At 50.9% G+C, this 19,202-nt stretch overlaps 1 protein-coding gene across 1 annotated transcript; it reads left to right on the forward strand.

Annotated features, from left to right (window-relative positions):
- The first annotated feature begins 404 nt into the window (after positions 1-404).
- On the forward strand, positions 405-15,174 carry LOC122710053 (liprin-alpha-1-like). Its single transcript, XM_043927498.1, has 7 exons — positions 405-417; positions 6,343-6,444; positions 6,915-7,079; positions 7,731-7,900; positions 9,704-9,935; positions 14,634-14,785; positions 15,093-15,174. The coding sequence occupies exons 3-7, from the start codon at positions 6,969-6,971 to the stop codon at positions 15,172-15,174; spliced, it is 747 nt and encodes a 248-aa protein (XP_043783433.1). The 5' UTR covers positions 405-417; positions 6,343-6,444; positions 6,915-6,968.
- The last annotated feature ends 4,028 nt before the right edge of the window (positions 15,175-19,202 follow it).

Here is a 19,202-nt window from a genome sequence, read left to right on the forward strand (position 1 = left end):
TTGCCATCTCCTGTTTGACCACTTCCAATTTGCCTTGATTCATGGACCTCACATTCCAGGTTCCTGTGCAATATTGCTCTTTACAGCATCGGACCTTGCTTCTGTCACCAGTCACATCCACAACTGTGTCTTGTTTTTGCTTTGGCTCCATCCCTTCATTCTTTGTGGAGTTATTTCTCCACTGATCTCCAGTAGCATACTAGGCACCTACCGACCTGGGGAGTTCCTCTTTCAGTATCCTATCATTTTGCCTTTTCATACTGTTCATGGGGTTCTCACGGCAAGAATACTGAAGTGGTTTGCCATTCCCTTCTCCAGTGGACCACATTCTGTCACGAGGAGATACCCCTCGTCCGAGGTAAGGAGCAGCGGCTGCGCTTTGCTGGAGCAGCCATAAAGAGATATCCCACGTCCAAGGTAAGCGAAACCCAAGTAAGATGGTAGGTGTTGCGAGAGGGCATGAAAGGGCAGACACCCTGAAGCCATAATCAGAGAAAACTAGCCGATCTGATCACATGGACCACAGTCTTGTCTAACTCAATGAAACTACGCCGTGCTGTGTGGGGCCACCCAGGACGGACGGGTCATGGTGGAGAGGTTATGTTATTAGGGACAATCAAATTTAGAATCTTCATCTTCTTGCTGGACTGAACTTGTATCAGTATGAGATGCTCCTTTTTATTGCTAGTAATGCTTCTTACTTTAGACACTATTGGACAGTGATATTGCCACATCAGTTTTCTGTCCTTGTTTGCCTGGGTATCTTTTACTTTCACCTGTCTGTGGTCTTCCATCTTAACACGTACCTCTGTGAATAGTGTATGGTTTTAATTTTAATCAGGTTGACCCTTTTTATCTTTCAATGAGAGTATTTTCTCTGTTTATAATTTTGATATTTCAGTGTGTAGGTACCATGTTGCTGTTTGTTTTCTGCTCGTCCCACCTATTCTGTGTCCTTCTCTCGTGCCTTCTGTTAGAAGGATGAAGTGTTTTTCTAGGTCTTACGCCTCTGTCAGGTGATCGGGTGTACATTCGCAGATACAGCGTGTGTTCTACATTCAAGTCTAACTTAGTATTTTTACTGCCTCCTTGACACGACTGTTTCCTCCTTGTCACTGTTATCCTTTAAAATTTTAGGTATATTTTTGGCATTATCATCATCGTAGAGTTAATATTTACCCTCACTGTTACCTCACTGTTGGTCTTTACTTGTTTTTTATACTTCCGTCAGAGACTACTTTTCTTTCTCCCAAAGAACTGCCTTAATATTTTTTAGTTGGTGTCTGTGGGTGATGAGCTGTCTCATTTCCATTTGCCCTATAAGTCTTTAGTTTGCTTTCACTTTGGAAGAGTGTTTTTGTTGGGTATAGAATTCCAGGTTGGTTGGTATTTGTTTTTCAGCATTTCACAGGCGCCAGTCCATTATCTCCTGACTTCCTTGTTCTTGAAATGTCAGCCCTCAGGGTTGCTGTGCCATTAAAAGCCACGCCTTTTTCCTCTGAGCGCTTGAATATTTTCTTCTTGCCTTAGGCACCTGCAGAGCTGCTGAAACCAATGTGTGGTTTTCATTTTTGAGTCAATGGTCTGATTCTCCAGCCAACTCTTGCCCCCGCCCCATCAGTCAGTTCAGTGACTCTGTGTCTGACCCTTTGCGACCCCATGGACTGCAGCGCACCATGCCTCCCCGTCCATCACCAACTCCTGGATCCTGCCCAAGCTCATATCCATTGATGGGTGATGCCATCCAACCGTCTCATCCTCTGTCATCCCCTTCTCCTCCTGCCTTCAGTCTTCCCCAGCATCAGGTTCTTTTCCAAAGAGTCAGTTCTTCGTATCAGGTGGCCAAAGTATTGGAGCTTCAGCATCCGTCTTTCCAATGAATATTCAGGACTGATTTGCTTGAGGATGGACTGGTTGGATCTCCTTGCAGTCCACAGGGCTCTCAAGAGTCTTCTCCAACACTACAGTTCAGAAGCATTGATTCTTTGGCGTTCAACCTTCTTCCCGGGCCAACTCTGACATCCATACATGACTACTGGAAAAACCATAGCTTTGACTAAATGAACATTTGTCGGCAAAGTAATGTCTCTGCTTTTTAATGTGCTGTCTAGGTTGGTTATAGCTTTCCTTCCAAGGAGCTAGCGTCTTTTAATGTCACCATCTGCAGTCATTTTGGAGCCCAAGAAAATAAAGTCTGTCACTGTTTCCATTCTTTCCCCATTTATTTGCCAGGAAGTGATGGAGCCAGACGGCATGACCTTCATTTTTTGAATGTTGAGTTTTATGCAAGCTTTCTCACTCTCCTCTTTCACTTTCATTAAGAGGCTCTTTAGTTTCAACCCCTGGAGGCATTTCTTATTCCCCTTTCTGTCTTTTCTCTCCCATGAGGGGCCTCATTTATAGTTTTTAACAACATAGTTTAACAAGCGGGCTCCTTCCATATGTTCTAAACTTTTTTCCCTCTTATATATATATTTTTAACCAATCCATCCTTCAGTTCACTGATCCTCTCTTCAGCTGTGTCCAATTTGATGTTAAGACCAGAGACTGAGTTCTTAAATTCGGTCACTGTTATTTTAAAGTTCTAGCATCGGTTTTGATTCTCAGAAATTTTTCCTTTTGTCAGGTATATTTTTGAACTGGTGAAGTTTGCATCTGATACCTCTAGCATACCTGTGATATGCTGATATACATCTGACACCTCTGGATCTGTTTCAGTTCTTTTTCTCTTGGTCCTGTTTGTTGTCACACCCTCTTTTGCTTGTTTGGTTGCATGTTGGACATTATGTTTGGAAAACCCTAGAGGTTCTGGTGATGCTGTCTTCTCCAGAGTTTCTTCTGATGCAGACCTCTAGTGGGGACAGAGCTCTCTGTTCACTCAGGGCCTGAGTGCCTTGAGGCTGGGGGGGTCCTTTTAAGCTGAGTCTCAGCAGCCATCACCCACTTTCCCCCCATGACCCCAGGGAGGAGCCCTCCAGAGTCTCCGTCTGGAAGTCTGGGGTGCCTCCCAGGGCCCCCCTTCTTGCCAGGTCCTGAAGCCCACCGTCTGTCTTCTGAGCACCACGAGGTGATGGATACTCAGCGCTCAGCCGATTTGGGCAGAGTGTCGGGTACGTTTTCTGTGCCTCCCTTTTCTTGGGGAGCTTGATCTCTAACACCCGGACTGACATGTCAGGCTTGCACTCGAATTTTTGTCTTCCCAGCCCAAGGGACCATCCAGAGCTGTGTTAGCCAGTCCCCTCTGCTTGACTTTTTCCCTGCCTTTTCTTCACAGAGTCAGCTTTATTCAGATGCCCTGAGGGAAGGAGCAGCCCTCTCAGACTCCAGCTCCCTCACTGAGCTTCCCTTTAGTTTTATATCTTGGATTGTGACTGCCTAAGGACTCTTTACTGCCAAATTCAGACTTAAATTGAAGACAGTAGGGAAAACCGCTAGACCATTCAGGTATGACCTAAATCAAATCCCTTTTGACTATATAGTGGAAGTGAGAAATAGATTGAAGGGACTAGATCAGATAGACAGAGTGCCTGATGAACTATGGATGGAGGTTTGTGACACTGTACAGGAGACAGGGGTCAAGACCATCCCCATGGAAAAGAAATGCAGAAAGGCAAAATGGTTGTCTGAGGAGGCCTTACAAATAGCTGTGAAAAGAAGAGAAGTGAAAAGCAAAGGAGAAAAGGAAAGATGTTCCCATTTGAATGCAGAGTTCCAAAGAATAGCAAGGAGAGATAAGAAAGCCTTCCTCAGTGATCAATGCAAAGAAATAGAGGAAAACAACAGAATGTGAAAGACTAGAGATCTCTTCAAGAAAATGAGAGATACCAGGGGAACATTTCATGCAAAGATGGGTTCGATAAAGGACAGAAATGGTATGGACCTAGCAGAAGCAGAAGATATTAAGAAGAGCTGACAAGAATATACAGAAGAACTGTAGAAAAAAGATCTTCACGACCCAGATGATCACCATGGTGTGATCGCTCACCTAGAGCCAGACATCCTGGAATGTGAAGTCAGGTGGGCCTTAGAAAGCATCACTACGAACAAAGCTAGTGGAGGTGACGGAATTCCAGTTGGGCTATTTCAAATCCTGGAAGATGATGCTGTGAAAGTGCTGCACTCAATATGCCAGCAAATTTGGAAAACTCAGCAGTGGCCACAGGACTGGAAAAGGTGAGTTTTCATTCCAATCCCAAAGAAAGTCAATCCCAAAGAATGCTCAAACTACCGCATGTTTGCACTCATCTGACACGCTAGTAGATCCCTCATGGCTCAGATGGTAAAGTGTTTGTGTACAATACGGATGACCCGGGTTCGATCCCTGGGTTGGGAAGATCCCCTGGAGAAGTAAATGGCAATGACCAAGCTCAGGGTGAGAGTGAGGGGCAGCCAGCGCGGCAGCCAGCATCCTCACCGGGATGGGTTCTGGGGATGCTCTTGAGTTCAGGGGTGCCCTTGAGGTCAGGGGTGCCCTTTCAGTAGCCTCATTGGAGGCTTGTTTCAAGGGTGGAGCAGGCAGAAGCCCCCTGAGAAGATGTGCTCATTCCTAGCGGTGGTGGTTTCTGAAGCAGTTTATACTGTTCGGTTCGACTGTGACCCAGTACATTGCAGGGTCAGTTTGACGTTGGGCCTGAGCAGTGGGCACGGCCTTCCTTCTCCCGCACCCCACACTCACCTGCCATCTTTTCGGCAGCCCCTCCCCCACTCTGCACCCTTGATGGTGGGCCTGAGCCCAGCCCCCCTGTTACCACGGAGCCCCTTGTGACGGAGTGGGTTCCAGGTTCCGGGCTCCTGGGAGACGTGCTGGAGGCAGAGCCTTCGTGCCATTTCTTCTTGAGACGCTGGTGCTGGTGGTCATAGTGTGAGAGAGCGTTGTGTGAGAGAGCGGTGTGTGAGAGCGGTGTGAGAGAGCGGTGTGTGAGAGCGGTGTGTGAGAGCGGTGTGTGTGAGAGCGGTGTGTGAGAGCGGAGTGTGAGAGCGGTGTGTGTGAGAGCGGAGTGTGAGAGCGGTGTGTGTGAGAGAGCGGTGTGTGTGAGAGGGGAGTGTGAGATCGGTGGTGATAGCTCAGGCGCTGAGCTAACTGCCTGGGAAACAGCGGTTGCCCCCGAGTGGGGGGCTGCCCGCATCCACGAGGATGGGTCGCAGAAGGGCCCGCCTATGGGCACTTTTCCAATGCTGCAACCCCAAGGCAAAGGGCAAGAAGACGAAGGAGTTGGCCTCGACCCAAGTCCTGGAGGCAGAGTGTCCTGAGGTGAGAGCAACCAGGGACTGGGCCCGTCAGATTGGCCCTCACTCGATGAAGCATTGGGGTTGTGTTTCATTTGTTAGCATGGCCGTGGGCCCTGCCGGCCAGGGCATTTTGGCCTTCGTGGGCAGGATCGACCCCAGCAGGTTGACTTTGTTAGAGGTTGTGCAGGTGCTGCGTGGAGGATGGGCGGGGGCCCCACAAGAAGGGATACACTGGCTGGAACAGTCTCTGGGGCATCTGGATCGAGCTAGAGAGTCAGTCCTTGAAGCAGAAAGGCTAAGCCCCTTAATGTCTCCCGTCTTACAAAGCACAGACCAGTGTGTCCAGCATGTTAACAATGGGTACCTATTGCTTACGTGTGTAACATATACCCTCATGGCTTCACATGTCTACTACATGCCTCTTACAAGTGTTGGGCAGTGTTCTAGATGCTGAATACTCAGTATGTAGTGGGGGATATGTAAGCCAGGGTTTTTTTACTTGTGCAAAGAAAAATGGAAGAATGAAAGTCTCGTTGTGGTTCGGTTTGAGCAAGTTCACCACGTGGATGGCCCCGCGTGCACACAAATAGTGATAAAATACATATAACACGAATTTAACATTTTAGCCAGTTTATTGAATGACTGGGTGACTTCAGTGGAGTCAGGCTAACAGATGGCCTTGGTGTGCCATCAGCCTCTTTCCCAGAGGAACACTCCAAAACCTGGTGGCCTTGTACATCTTACCTTTCTTCTTCACTCTCCTTAGGGGTCCTAGGTCACTTGTCTGCATGTCGTTTAAGAATCTGTTTATCCATTTTGTTGTTTGGTTTATGTTTAGGAAAGTTTCTCAGACTTCCCTGGGTCTGGAGAAGGCAGGCTGGATTCCAGGTTCTCTTCTCCGCGTGCCTGCCAGGTCGAGGTGGAGGTTGAAGGCCAGTCTGAGTTGTGCTTGTCTGTGTGGTCTTGGGGTCAGCGGACCCCCTTTTCTCCAGAGGGGCAGGGAGATCCTTTGTGTGGAGCCTGGAGAGACTTGATAGGGTCAGCCTTCACGGTCTCGCTCTCTTTTTCACTTGTGTTTGCATTTAGTTACCTCCTCATTTAACTGTTTTCTAGGAGTTGGGAACATATAATGAAGAACTGAAGGTGTGCAGGGAGCAGCTTCTTGCCAGAGAAGAAGAAATTGCTCAGCTGAGAGCAGAGAGGAACAACACCAGGGTCAGTAGGCGGAGTCTCCCATGCTGACCTGTGCCCGCGGGGCTCACCGCTGGGCTCCGTGTTGCTGTCTTTAAAGTCTGTCTGGTTTTCAAGTCATTTTTCACATCTTCCCACTGGGCAGACCAAGGTGGATCAGCTTGGGGTTCTCATAGTTTGCTTCAAATTTATGATGAGAGCGAATGTAATTTTAGTACATTTGAGGGGGGACTTCTCTTAACTTCCATTTTTGGCCATGCTACAGTTTATGTGAGATCTTAGATCCCCGACCAGGGATTAAAACCCATGAGCCCTGCAGAAGTGTGGAGTCTTAACTCCTGGGCCACTGGGGAAGTCCAGTCTAACTTTAGACTGAACTGGCGGGATTCCGACGTGCCTTAGCATGGTTTTGGCTTTAGCGTGAGGCTGAGAGGAGTTCTCGGCCCTGAATTCAAGTGTGAGGTTGAAGGTGCTCCTTTGGCCCCTCCCTGCAGCTGCTGCTGGAACACCTGGAGCTCCTCGTTTCCCGGTATGTACCATCCCTCCGGATGACGGCGGACAAGCAGCAGGCGCAGTCCCCAGCCGGCATGATCAGCGAGGTGGAGGTGCTCAGGGCACTGAAGTTTCTATTTGAGCACCACAAGGCCCTGGACGAGAAGGTACCAGCCACCCGGCCGGCCTGCATTTGTACACTTGCTGCCTGGTCAGGTGGATGATGCACGTATTTATGGAACTAGTTGACTTTTGAGCTTCTTGAATTCTTGTGAATACAGTTTTTCTGTAAGAAGTCAGAGTTTTATATGGTTTAACAGCATTGCCTGAGTACACACTCAGCCTTATCCGAGTCTTATACAACCCTGTGGACTGTAGTCCAACACATCCTCTCTTCCTGGGACTTCCCAGGCAAGAATACTGGAGTGGGTGGCCATCTTCTACTCCAGGGGATCTTCCCGACCCAGGGATCCAACCTGCCCTCTCGAATTGGCAGGCGGATTCTTTACCACTGAGCCACCTGGGAAGCCCCCAGTTAAAAGTATTAGTTGGCATAAATGTCTCAAGATTTATTATCTTCTGGCTATCAATTTGCAATTAAAAACTGGGTAATAGAATGGTTTTAGGATAACATTTTTTCCCTCTCAAACTGAGAGTTTAAAGCTGTGAATAAGCAGATTCTCTTGACGTTGAGATCAATGAGAGACACTGGGTGTATTCTGTTACAGTGGCCATGTCATCAGGTGAGTATACAGGAAGAAGTGCACTAACGTATATGCCCACATCAACACACAGTGACTCGGCCCCTTCTATTTCAGTTGAGACAGCAGGCCCACGTGCCGGCCACCGTGGCCCAGGCCTTCGAAAGAGACGAAGGCGTGTCTGACGGCGAGGGCGACGGGGTCACCCTCCTCAGCTCGGCTGCTCAGCTGCCGCCCAGCGGGCAGATGCTTCAGGAGCAGCTGGACAGCATCAATGAAGAGATCCGGTGGGTGTGCCCGAACTCAGCTCCCCAGAAACTGGGCTTCTCCGAGGAGCTGTCTTGTCCTAGGAGAAGTCTGAGTGTTCCATGGTGAGAACACTGACTACAGGCCTGCTTCAAGGATTTTCAGTTCTGAGATCGCCCTTGATGAGAGAGCTGAGTCAGCCAGGGCGTTCTGTCCACAGCTGGTGTCAGCACTCTGTGGGCGGGGGGTCTTGTGGGGTGTCCCCCCCACAGCTCTGAGCCCCAAGGTGGGAGACGTGCCGAGGTGGTGTCCTCTGTGGCCCGTGAACCCACCGGCACTGAGGGTTCACCCTCGTGTCCCTCGGAGCCTCCCACGTTCTGGTGAAAAGCCACCTGGAACAGAAAAGCTGAGGTTTGGGGTTGGCAAATTCCCACTCAGATCTGCATTTCCCTTTTTAACTTAGCACAGTGTGAAGATTGGCTTGTTGTAAAACACTGGTCCAAGGACATGTGTTTGAGTTTTTCTCAACTCATCAGTATGTTTAAGATGTTTTCTTTAGACACCGTCTTGGCAGTTATAACAGTTTACAAAGCGGGATAGAATCCGAAGGCCCGCCTCGTGGTGAGCAGGGGGCCCTGGGTCTGGGTGCAGCCGGGCGGCCAGGGGCCCCTAGGCCTGCCTGGGCCACACCCGCACAGCCGTGCCTCCTGTCCTGAGGTTCCGTTCAGAGTGGCCGCGGGCCGGTGACCCTGCGCAGGACCCGGCAGAACTGCTGCTCAGATTGTTCTCATCACGTCAGCCCAGGCCGAGGTGCCCGTTCCTGTTGGCTGAGCACGGGGGGTTCAGGCGGAAGGCAGGGGTGAGCAGCACAACCAGCAAACGCAGGTGGTGCCGCCTGCAGTTTTGGCGCCGACACAGACTGCTTTCTGGGCCGTGTTTGAGCACAGACGAGCTCAGAAAGGTTGTCTTTCCCCGTCCCCGCAGGAAATATGGAACGGTTACATATGAATGTTTCTATTTTTACCGCACGTTGTCAGGTAAAAGTGATTTTTCCTTATGCAATATGTTGACTTGATGTAAGTGGTAAATTCTGTCCTTCAACTTGTCACCAGTGAAAATCTTTCCGGACATATAAGTAGTGAAACTGGAGAGGTTACGACCTGGAAGAATCTTGTATTTTTTTTAAAAAATCATTTTATATGCATAATCTAGGATTTAAACTGCTATATAAAATCATCCATGACACATTAGGGGAGAAGAGCAGTAACCGTGAATTGTAGGTGAATGCGGCACGTTGACATGAATCCAGAAACTCACACAAACCTGGGGGAGAACTTCATCAAGTGATGTGTTGGTACATATACACCCTTAAAAAAAAAAAAAAAAGATCAACACAGCACTTCATCTGGTGTGGAGACTTGTGTTTATAAGGTCAAGCTTGTTCGTGAATCACTGTTTTGATGGTGCAGAGTTCCTGATTCCCAGTGGAAAAGACTCGAGGCTCTGACGTGCACCTCAGCCCTGAGAGCAGGGATGGTGAAGGTTGTCATTTTCAGGCGTCTCCTCACGGGGAGAGAGTCGCCACCCAGGCCCCGTCAGAATGTTAGAGTAAATGAGTCAAATCAAACGTGAATGATCAGGGGCCAGTTTGTAAGACTCAATGCTAAGTTATACTAAGTTTGAGAATATTCAAAAGAGGGAAAGTCGAACCTTTTTGCTGCGATGTTAATTGAGCAACTGTTGCTGGAATTTGCTAATCATGACACAGAATGCAAGCCCAAATTTGTTGTCCAGACACGTTCCTGTGCTGACAAAGGCAGGTGACGAGTTTTGCTCTCTCTTAGGTGGATCCAAGAAGAGAAGGAGACCACGGAGCAGCGGGCCAAGGAGACTGAGAGCAGGGTGGGCAAGGCGAGCTCAGGCAGCCTTCGTCGTTTTAAATCAGTGAGCTCCCTCGACCTGTATTCGGCCTCCTCGCTTGCCAGCTCCTGCCCGCCCAGCAGTGTGCCCGCCACGCCCCGAATGAGGCGTCGAAGGCCAGCGCGGAACATAGACCGGCTGGGCACCATGCCTCTGGTATGTGTCTGCCTTCTCCCTGCCGCGTCCCTCCTCCAGCACACTGGATTTCATTTTTTGTTTGTTTTTGGTTTTTTTCTCTTTTTATCCAGAAGAAAATCAGGTACATTTGCCACACTCAGAGGTCTATGATTTTTAAAAGTACCTAGTCTTTAATCATTCCATAATCGCACAGTGACCAGTTAGTATTGATATTTGGACCACCGGCTTAGCTCGTCATCATGAGCTCAGCCAGAGCCTGCCTCTGTAACGCTGGGCCTGGCCTGTGCTGGGCGCAGCAGCTGCAGAAATGTTTCTGTTCTCAGGGAGCAGACAACTTTGTGAAAGTTCTCATGGCAGTTCTCATGGCGTGTGAAAACCGTGCAGCACATTTTCCACTGGGGATGCCTGGCTGCACGGTGCAGGGCATGCGGTGGGAAGAAAACCAAAAATCTAAACTGGTCTGCTTGCTGATGGACCTGGCCGCGCACTCAGGCCCGCTCTGCGTGTGAAACCACGTTCAAAGCCCGGTGCCCCAGGGCCCCAGGGAAGAAGCCGGGCTTCCTCACTCTCCCGAGTCTGACAACGGGATGACGACCTAGGGCTTTTGGTGACAGAGTGTGCGGCTCTAAAGCGCATGGTCCAGCTTTCTTGCGTGTGTAGCTTAGGTTTCTGAGTGCATTGCTGTTTACCTCATGAAATCACGTTTACAGCCCTCTGCTTTGTAACTGCACATGTATTATCACTTTTTTCTCTTACCACCCATTTCACGTTAGCTGCATTGTTAGTCAGCATATCATTAAATTAAGTGTGAATCATTTTAGATGCATGTGAAGTGGTAACTAGTCCATTTTGTGGTCTTTTGACACACTTTTTATAATTTGCGTCTTTGGCTAATTAGTTGGTATTTAAAATTCTTGACGATTTCTCTGTGGTTTCATGCTTGATTTCTTTCCGAGTATTTGTAAAAGAACAGTTGTGTATATTTTGTCCGTGTTGTTGGAGTTCTCTGACAGTGTGTCTGCTTTCATCGTCGGTTTGGATTTCCTGTCTCATCCTGTTGTCTGTTTAGCCGTCGTCAATCCAGACCCCAGCCTCCCGTGCCCCCCACCCCAGGCTGTAGTTTCCCCATCCATCTCCCCTCCCCGTCCGCCCACTTGCTCTGGTCTCAGCAGTGCTGTGTCCACAGCGTGTGTCCCTTTAGTCGTGTTTGTGCTTTTCTTCATGGCTCATTAAATGGTGTTTTTCCCCCATAGCAGTAAGTTTGAATTATTGTATCACTATGCAGTTACAAGCATAATGTAGATGGATCATACACTACATAACCTGTGCAATTTATAAATGAGAGTATGCTTACATAAAGAAATGATCCTCTAAGTGTCGAATTAATGGGCTTTTGACACAATCTCCTTTCTGTGTTGGTGCTTGTATTTAAGACTGTAAATCTCATCAGCTTTTGCATGGTTAATGTCTCTACTAGACTCTTTTACAAAGTATCTTCTATGGTTCATCAAATGTGAAGACTCCACCTGCTATTATGCTAGCTTTCATTCTTACACATTTTCATAGGGTACGTGCTTTAATGAATTTATTTTCAGAAGTTTTAAATCAAATTCTAGGTAAGGATTTTACATTAATGTCCAATAGGTGGTGAGAAATGTTCAGTGTTAAAATAGGTATTTTGGTAACTTCCTCATCAGTTAAATTACTGTTTTAAAGTATAACATGTTTTTTATTAAGAGAAATAGGTTATAGAGAAGTTTGGCTGAGAACAGACAGCTGTTGAGGCCCTTTGATGTACAGGATGCTCTGCTTTAATAAATCACGAAGTTGTATCAGACTCGTACCTTCCTGAGTCATAATTTGTAGTGTTTCTCTAGTAAATCTTGAATAGCTTATTTAACTTCTGTGGTCAAAAAAAAAAATGTTCTGTTTCCAGCTACTGTTCTCTAAGTCTTAATGTCACTTATAGGTTTGCCATCATTTTTGCTTTCCTGTATTTGCCTATACTGATTCTTGAATTTTTAGCTTCAAAGTCACAATCAACCTGGTTTCTCTCCATTTCTTTGCATGCATCTATCAGCCTAGTGATTTAAGGAAGCATCGTCGAAAGGTAAACTATTTACTAATTTAGCATGGCTTTGTTTCTCTGTGAAGTGTTAAAGAGTGCTTATCGAGTCAGGTGACGGAACACTGTGTGGTTATGTACTGGTGAATAATTGACGTTTTAATGGCAGTTTTGAAACTCACCCACCACTTAAAATATGCTGATGGTTCTGTTGGAAAAAGGTCATTCGTTGAGACAATTGTAACAGTTTCCCTTTCTGCCACTTGTTTGCTTTCTAATCATCTCGCGCTTATTTATAATAGACATAGTAGTATTTATTATTTTGAAAATTTTATTTCTTTGGCCATGTTGCACAGCTTATGGGATCTTAATTCCCCAATCAGGGATCAGACCGGTGTCCTGGCAGTGAAAGTGCCAGGTCCTAACGTCTGGACCACCATGGAATTTCCGCTTAGTGTTTTCTTAAAAGCAATGACTGAATCAGAGCCATAGGTATTAGACTTGGGGGAAGCCCTCTAATGACGGGGGTAGCAGTGTGCAGGAGACTCTGCCAGCCAGGTACCGTGTCGAGTGGTTTCCGAGCCTGTCATCTAATCCCGCAGACACCCAGGTGAGGTCCAGGCTGCAGTTATCCCCATTCAGCAGACGTGGACACTGAGGCTTAGAGAGGCCGGGCCCCGTGCCCAGGCTCACACACCCAGCAGTGCAGTGCGGACTCGTCTGATCAGAGCCTGGACACTTAACCGTGGGGCCGTCCAGCCCGCTTTCCTCCAGAGGCTCTCGTGTCCCTCACAGCGTCCCTGATGGAGGGAGCACCAGGAGGGAGCTCGCTTCCTCTCCCCTCTGGTCCCTCGGATGAGCCCCTGTTGTTGGAGTCCAGTGCCCCGAGGGCTGGCCGTCCTTGTCCCTCTCCCGGTCCCAGCCCACTGACCGACCACTCCTGGGACCTTCCCGCAGGTCTCGGGCAGCCGCGCTCCAGTTCAGGCTGCTCAGTGCCTGGGAGCCCTTCTGCTGGGCACAGCGGAGCTGCTCCGTCAGCCTGGGGCTGGTGGCCTGCTCTGCCCTCCTGTTAAGTGAGGTCACGGTCCTGCCCATCCTAGTTACGTGGGCACCAGCGGGGCAGGCTCCACCTGGGGGAGGGCGGGCTTCCCTCCCGGGGGAGGGCGGCCAGGCTGGGGGCCCAGAGCCCTTCCTCAGGAGGAGGCCCGGGGAAGGGGCTGGCCGCGGTCCCTGACTTTGAGGCAGGTGTTTGTCTCCCCTGAGTCCACAGTCAACCCAGGCGTGTCAATTCCCCGCTCTGTTCTGTGTTGTTTTCTGATTTTTATAAAGGCTTATTGTAACTTGAATTTGAGATTGACCCCTGTTCAGTTCTGTGGGGATAATTTCTAGCCTCTGTAGCCTTCTGTTGCCTGAGGGTTCTTGTTAGAGATCAGGGGAGGGTGCAGTTTATCCAGCCGCTGTTAAACGGGCTCAGCTGTATTTTGCACTAAGTCACTTTGTTGTCACCAAGCTTCTGTGGGGCTGCAGTGGATCAGTATTCTTTACAGAATCCCATTCAAAACGCACAGGTTAGTTGGATAAAACAACACACTCATTGTTTATAAAATTACTTGCCGTGCAAGTTTCTATAGACTTCCCCTGGCTTAACCACAACCCAAATGTGTAAGTGAGACCTGTCTGGACCCTGAAGGGGTTAATCTGTTCCCCACACTGTTGCCACCACTGTCTTTCCTGTCCTCACACCCAGGACCAGCGGGAAAGCTGGGACTCCAGGAGAGATCATCTTTTTTTTGTTGTTTTAGTTAATTTTTTAATTGAGGATAATTGCTTTACAGAATTTTGTTCTTTTCTGTCAAACCTCAACATGAATTAGCCATAGGTATAAATATACCCCTTCCCTTTTGAACCTCCCTCCCATTTCCCTCCCAATCCCACCACTCTAGGTGGCTACAAGATCATCTCTTAGTGAAGACCTAGGGGTGCTTTATGTAGACCACAGTGAGTAAATTACACTGGACTGCGTGTAAGCACTTCACTGTGTAGCCCCACTCGTGTGTTACAGAGAAATACGAGCCAGACACATGGTGTTCGCATGCCGGGTTAGGTGCCTTTCCTGTGTTTCACTTGGTGTCACGGGTTCCAGTAACCTGCATCATCACTACAAATGATCTTGGGTGGTGGTACAAGCTGTTTCCTTTTCTCCTTCAAACAGAAAGGTCTGGAAGGCTTGCTGAGAGGTTCCTTACCCTTGCTCGTGGTGCTTCTGAGCAGCATCTGGCGATGAGCACAGTCCTTTCATCAGGACAGTTGGTGCCATGCAGGGTTCATGGGGCTGGCGTCGCTCTGCTGTCCTGCCCGGCGGGGCCATCTGGTCACCGCATTCCAGGGAGGGCGGAGCCCCGCTGCAGGGAGGTTCCCGTCCGGGGTCTCTGCACTCAGTCAGGTGCTCTCGCTGCCCCATGCCCCGCTTCTCTACAAGACAGTCCTTTAAGATGGCATTAAGATAGTACAAGGCATTTTTTTGTACTTGGCGGATAGCATGGCTAATAGATTTTTCAAATATGTTTGTGCTTATAATGTAAGGCCTGTATGATTGCCTTTTTTGACACAGTCTCTTGTTAGCCAATTTTACACTTAGCTCATTCCCTCAGATGCCAGCTCTATGGGAAGAGGTGCAAAATGACAAGACAACCATCACTTCTGAAACCTCGAGCCCTGCCTCGCCTGAGTCCCTTCGGCTGGAGCAGCTGCACACAGGGACGCTTCGCGCGGCCATCCCCGAGGACGTCAGGGACGCCCGCAAGTAAGGGGCCTGTGCGCCTCGTCAGTTTCAGGAGCCCTGCGCCTCTTGTCTTGAAAGAGGTGGAAGAATGGTTTTAAAGGAATCGCACTGGATGCGGTGCCTGTGTTTAGTGGTGAACTTCAGATGCTGGGGGAGAAGAGCTCAGGGACCTCAGTGATTTTAGAAAATGTCCATCTCTGCTGATAGACTCCTGTGGGAGCTTTCTTCCTGCTCTTGCTAGAGGTCTGCCCGTCCGGGACGCGTTCCTGATGGTGATGGCCCCGTGCCTCTCAGGTTCGCTCTTGAGGGTCCCTCCCTTTTCCTCAAGGGTCTCCTCTCAGGAGACTCTGTCCCCTCCTGTGGCTGACACTGTCCTCATTCGACCACCACCTGCTGAACTCCCGGCCTGAGCCAGGAAGCCCCCGACGGAGGGCACGAGTGGTCTCCTGACCAGCAGCCCTGCACGGTGACCGTCGCTCTCCTGCCACGGCCGGGGACGGTCACCCTGCGGGAGGCAGGGGGAGCTGCCAAGAGCGGGGGAGCTCACCTTCTCTGGGAGCCTCATCACCTGCTGAGCGGCAACCCTGAGGGAGGGTCGGAGCGCCCTCTGCACCGGCTGGCCTGGAGTCAAGCCCTCCTCGGGGGCAGCTCCAGTCAGAGACTCTCAGCTTCCTGGGGTGGATGTCTGTGGCCGGGAGCCCCCATTGCTCGTGTGGAGTGTGGTTGGTGAAGCAGACGCCACTGTCTGCTCGAGGTGGAGGCACGGGTGTTGCTGGTGGCCAGTTCTATCAGTCGGTCTTAGGGAGGGGTGTGTGTTTGCATGAGGGCGCTGGTTAAAGGGCGTTTTCTCTCCCCAAAGCTCAACGGATTCTCAGGCCGGCCCCGGGGGCAACCCCAGCAGCAGCAGCAGCCAGGACTCCATGGACAAAGCCCCAAACAAGAACGGCATCAGGTGCTCCATCGGCCGCTTCTTTGGCAAGAAGGAAAGGGGCCGGCCTGGACACCCCGGTAAGGAGGGCTTAGGACCAGGTGGGTGCTTCCCCGTTCAGAGGAGGAGGGCCTGCAGGCATGTCCCTTCTGTGTCTCCCCCGCTGCCCCATGAGGCTCCTGTCACTCACGCTCGGGGTCCTCCTGGGAGCAGGAGCGGAGGAGGCGTCTGTCTTCTCGGTGGGTCCGAGATGATCAGATGAGTTAATGAGTGGGTGGGTGGATGGATGGATGGATCGATTAGTGAGTGGATGGATCGATGAACCAATGGCTGGCTCGATGGGTGGATGGAATTTGTGAGTGGATGGATGGATGGATTAGTGAGTGGATGGATGGATGAACAGATGGCTGGCTGGATAGGTGGATGAACGGAGGATGGAATGAAGAAAGCAAATGTTTATACTCCAATGCTAGAAACATATTCTGTGAAGTTGATTGAGTAGGAGCTGGCAATGATTGCTTCCCCCAGAACACTGACAAGTATTTGGAAACGGCCCAAGTGCTCATCAGTGAGGGGTGAGGTACAATCTGTGGACACCCTGCAAGGAACAGGCCCTCCTCCTCCTTCCTGCTAACTTCCCCATCCCCAGGAGCTCTCAGGGGTTCTGCCCATGCCCCCCACCTCACCCCACAGCCACACTGGTCCTCCTGGGGTCTCCTCATCACACAGTGTTATCATCAGGCCCCATCTCGCTCGGCTTCATCTCCTTGAGGACAGGGTATGTTCATGCCTCTTCAGGCAGATATGTGTGAGTGTCTTGTTTGTGCTGGGTGTGGGATTTTCAGGGGTAAGTAAACCAGTTGTGGTCTGGACCACAGTTAAGTGACAAGAGAGAAAGGAGCAGGTTATTAAATGCAGGTTAATAAATACAACGCTGAGATGGTGGTGCATTGATTTTATACCGGATGCTGGATGTGCCCCTTCCCAAGCAGGTGCTGCCACCTCCCGATTTACAGAGGAAGACACAGTGATGGTCACGCGGTCAGGGAGTGGTGAGGGCAGCTTCACACCCACGCAGTGGGACCATGCACTTTGCCGAGCCCCAGCCACCTCTCTGGTGGATGCAACAGGAATGAGATGGTTCTATGGCATCATTGATGAATGGACATGAGTTTGAGCAAACTCCAGGTGATAGTGAAGACAGGAAAGCTTGGAGTGCTGCAGTCCACGCAGTGGCAAAGAGTCGGACACAACTGAGTGACTGAACTAAAGCCTGAGTGTGTGCTAACCTGCTTCAGTTGTGTCTGACTCTTTGCGACCCCAGGGACTGTAGCCCACTAGCTCCTCTGTCCATGGGATTCTCCAGGCAAGAATACTGGAGTGGGTTGTCATGCCCTCCTCCAGGCCATCTTCTCGACCCAGGGACCGAACCCACATCTCTCATTATCTCTTGCATTGGCAGGCAGGATCTTTACCTCTAGAGCCACCTGGAAAGCCCCAGTGAACACTGACTAGGAAATGCAGAAAATAAGGACTGCTCCTAATTTAAACTGGAAGAGCAGCAAGTACAGGTTGTAAAGAGGAAAACACACGATAAGGGACAACAGTGCCGACAGAAACTAGCAAGGATGAGTTTACCCACATAAAGAAAACATCTGTGCCATTCGGAAGAGGAGCCTGTCAACCCTTGGAGGGACAGTTGGAACCAGAATGAAAACCGAGGCCATGGTCAGCAGTGCCCACGCACACAGCCCATGTGGCGTGGTGTCACTCACCGGGGTTCCTGCGTCCCCAGAGCTGCTGGCGGTAACATCTCTGAGCACTAGGCCGGGCAGCGTCCCCGAGTGAGCTAAGGCATCGCTGCTGTCCTTCCAGTGCTGCTGCGGGGCCCTCTGTGGGCGGCCACCCTCATCCCCTGCCCCACCGCCCGCTGGGGCCCGACTGTCCCCCTGGGATCCTTTCAGCCCTTGAGCTTGGGTGTTCCCAGCCCTCCACCACACCAGACTGGGACGCAACTCAGGACTTGGGCTTGAGATATCAAGGCGACTATGACTCTGGAAGGACACAGTCCTGGGGCCCGTGAGAGAGCAGGAGAGCAGAGACCCCACGGGGAGGAGGCAGAGTCGGGGAGCGTGCCCACAGCCACGGCTGCCTCCTGCACAAGTGCCCCTTCGCCTCTTCTTGACCTGAAACAGAGCCCAGCTGCTGCTGCTCTGCAGGTGATTCCTGGAGATGCACCTCCTGCAAGAGCCATTGTCCTGCGGCTCTGGGGCTGCCTGAGTGTGCTCAGGAGCATCAGACAAGTGGAGCTGCCACGCCTCATACTGGAGGTGGGGGGCCTGATAGTGGGGAACGGCCTGAGGCCGGGGGAGGGTCTGAGGGTGGGGGAGGGCCTGATGCTGGACTAAGGTCTCATGGTGCGGGAGGGTCTGAGGGTGGGGGAGGGCCTGATGATGGACTAGGGCCTGATGCTGGGGGGGAATGTCTGATGCTGGACTAGGGTCTCATGCTGGGGGAGGGCCTGATGCTGGACTAGGGTCTCATGCTGGGGGAGGGTCTGATGCAGGAGGTGCCTGACGCTGCGGGAAGGTCTGATTCTGGAGGAAGGTATGATGCTGGACTAGGGCCTGATGATTGTGGGAAACATCTGATGCTGGACTAGGGTCTGATGCTGCGGAAGGGCCTGTTGTTGGGCAAGTGTCTGATGCTGGACTAGGGTCTGATCCTGGGGGAGGGTCTAATGCTGGGGAAGGTCTGATTCTGGACTAGGGCCTGATGCTGGAGGAGGGCCTAATGCTGGGGGGAGGGCCTGATGCTGGGGAGGGTCTGATGCTAGACTAGGGCCTGATGCTGGGGGAGGGCCTGATCCTGGGCGAGGGTCTGATGCTGGAGGAGGGCCTGATACTGGACTAGGGCCTGATGCTGGGGGGGAATGTCTGATGCTGGCCGAGGGCCTGATGCTGGACTAGGTTCTGATGCTGGGCGAGGGTCTGATGCTGGAGGAGTGCCTGATGCTGGGGGAGGGTCTGATGCTGGGGGAGGGCCTGATGCTGGACTAGGGTCTGATGCTGGGGGGAATGTCTGATGCTGGACTAGGGTCTGACGCTGGACTAGGGCCTGATGCTGGGGGAGGGTCTGATGCTGGGGGAAGGTCTGATGCTGGACTAGGGCCTGATGCTGGGGGAGGGTCTGACTCTGGAGGAGGGTGTGATGCTGGGGGAAGGTCTGATGCTGGGTAGGGTCTCATGCTGGACAAGGCCTGATGCTGAGACAGGGTGTGATGCTGGGGGAGGGTCTGATGCTGGGGGAAAGTCTGATGCTGGACTAGGGCCTGATGCTGGGGGAGGGTCTGACGCTGGAGGAGGGCCTGATGCTTGGGGAGGGCCTGATGCTGGACTAGGGCCTGACGCTGAGGGAGGGTCTGATGCTAGACTAGGGTCTGATGCTGGGGGAGGGTCTGTTGCTGGGGGAAGGTCTGATGCTGGACTAGGGCCTGACGCTGAGGGAGGG

The sequence above is a fragment of the Cervus elaphus genome, chromosome 16 (genome assembly GCF_910594005.1).
Source record: "Cervus elaphus chromosome 16, mCerEla1.1, whole genome shotgun sequence".
NCBI classification, from domain to species: domain Eukaryota; kingdom Metazoa; phylum Chordata; class Mammalia; order Artiodactyla; family Cervidae; genus Cervus; species Cervus elaphus.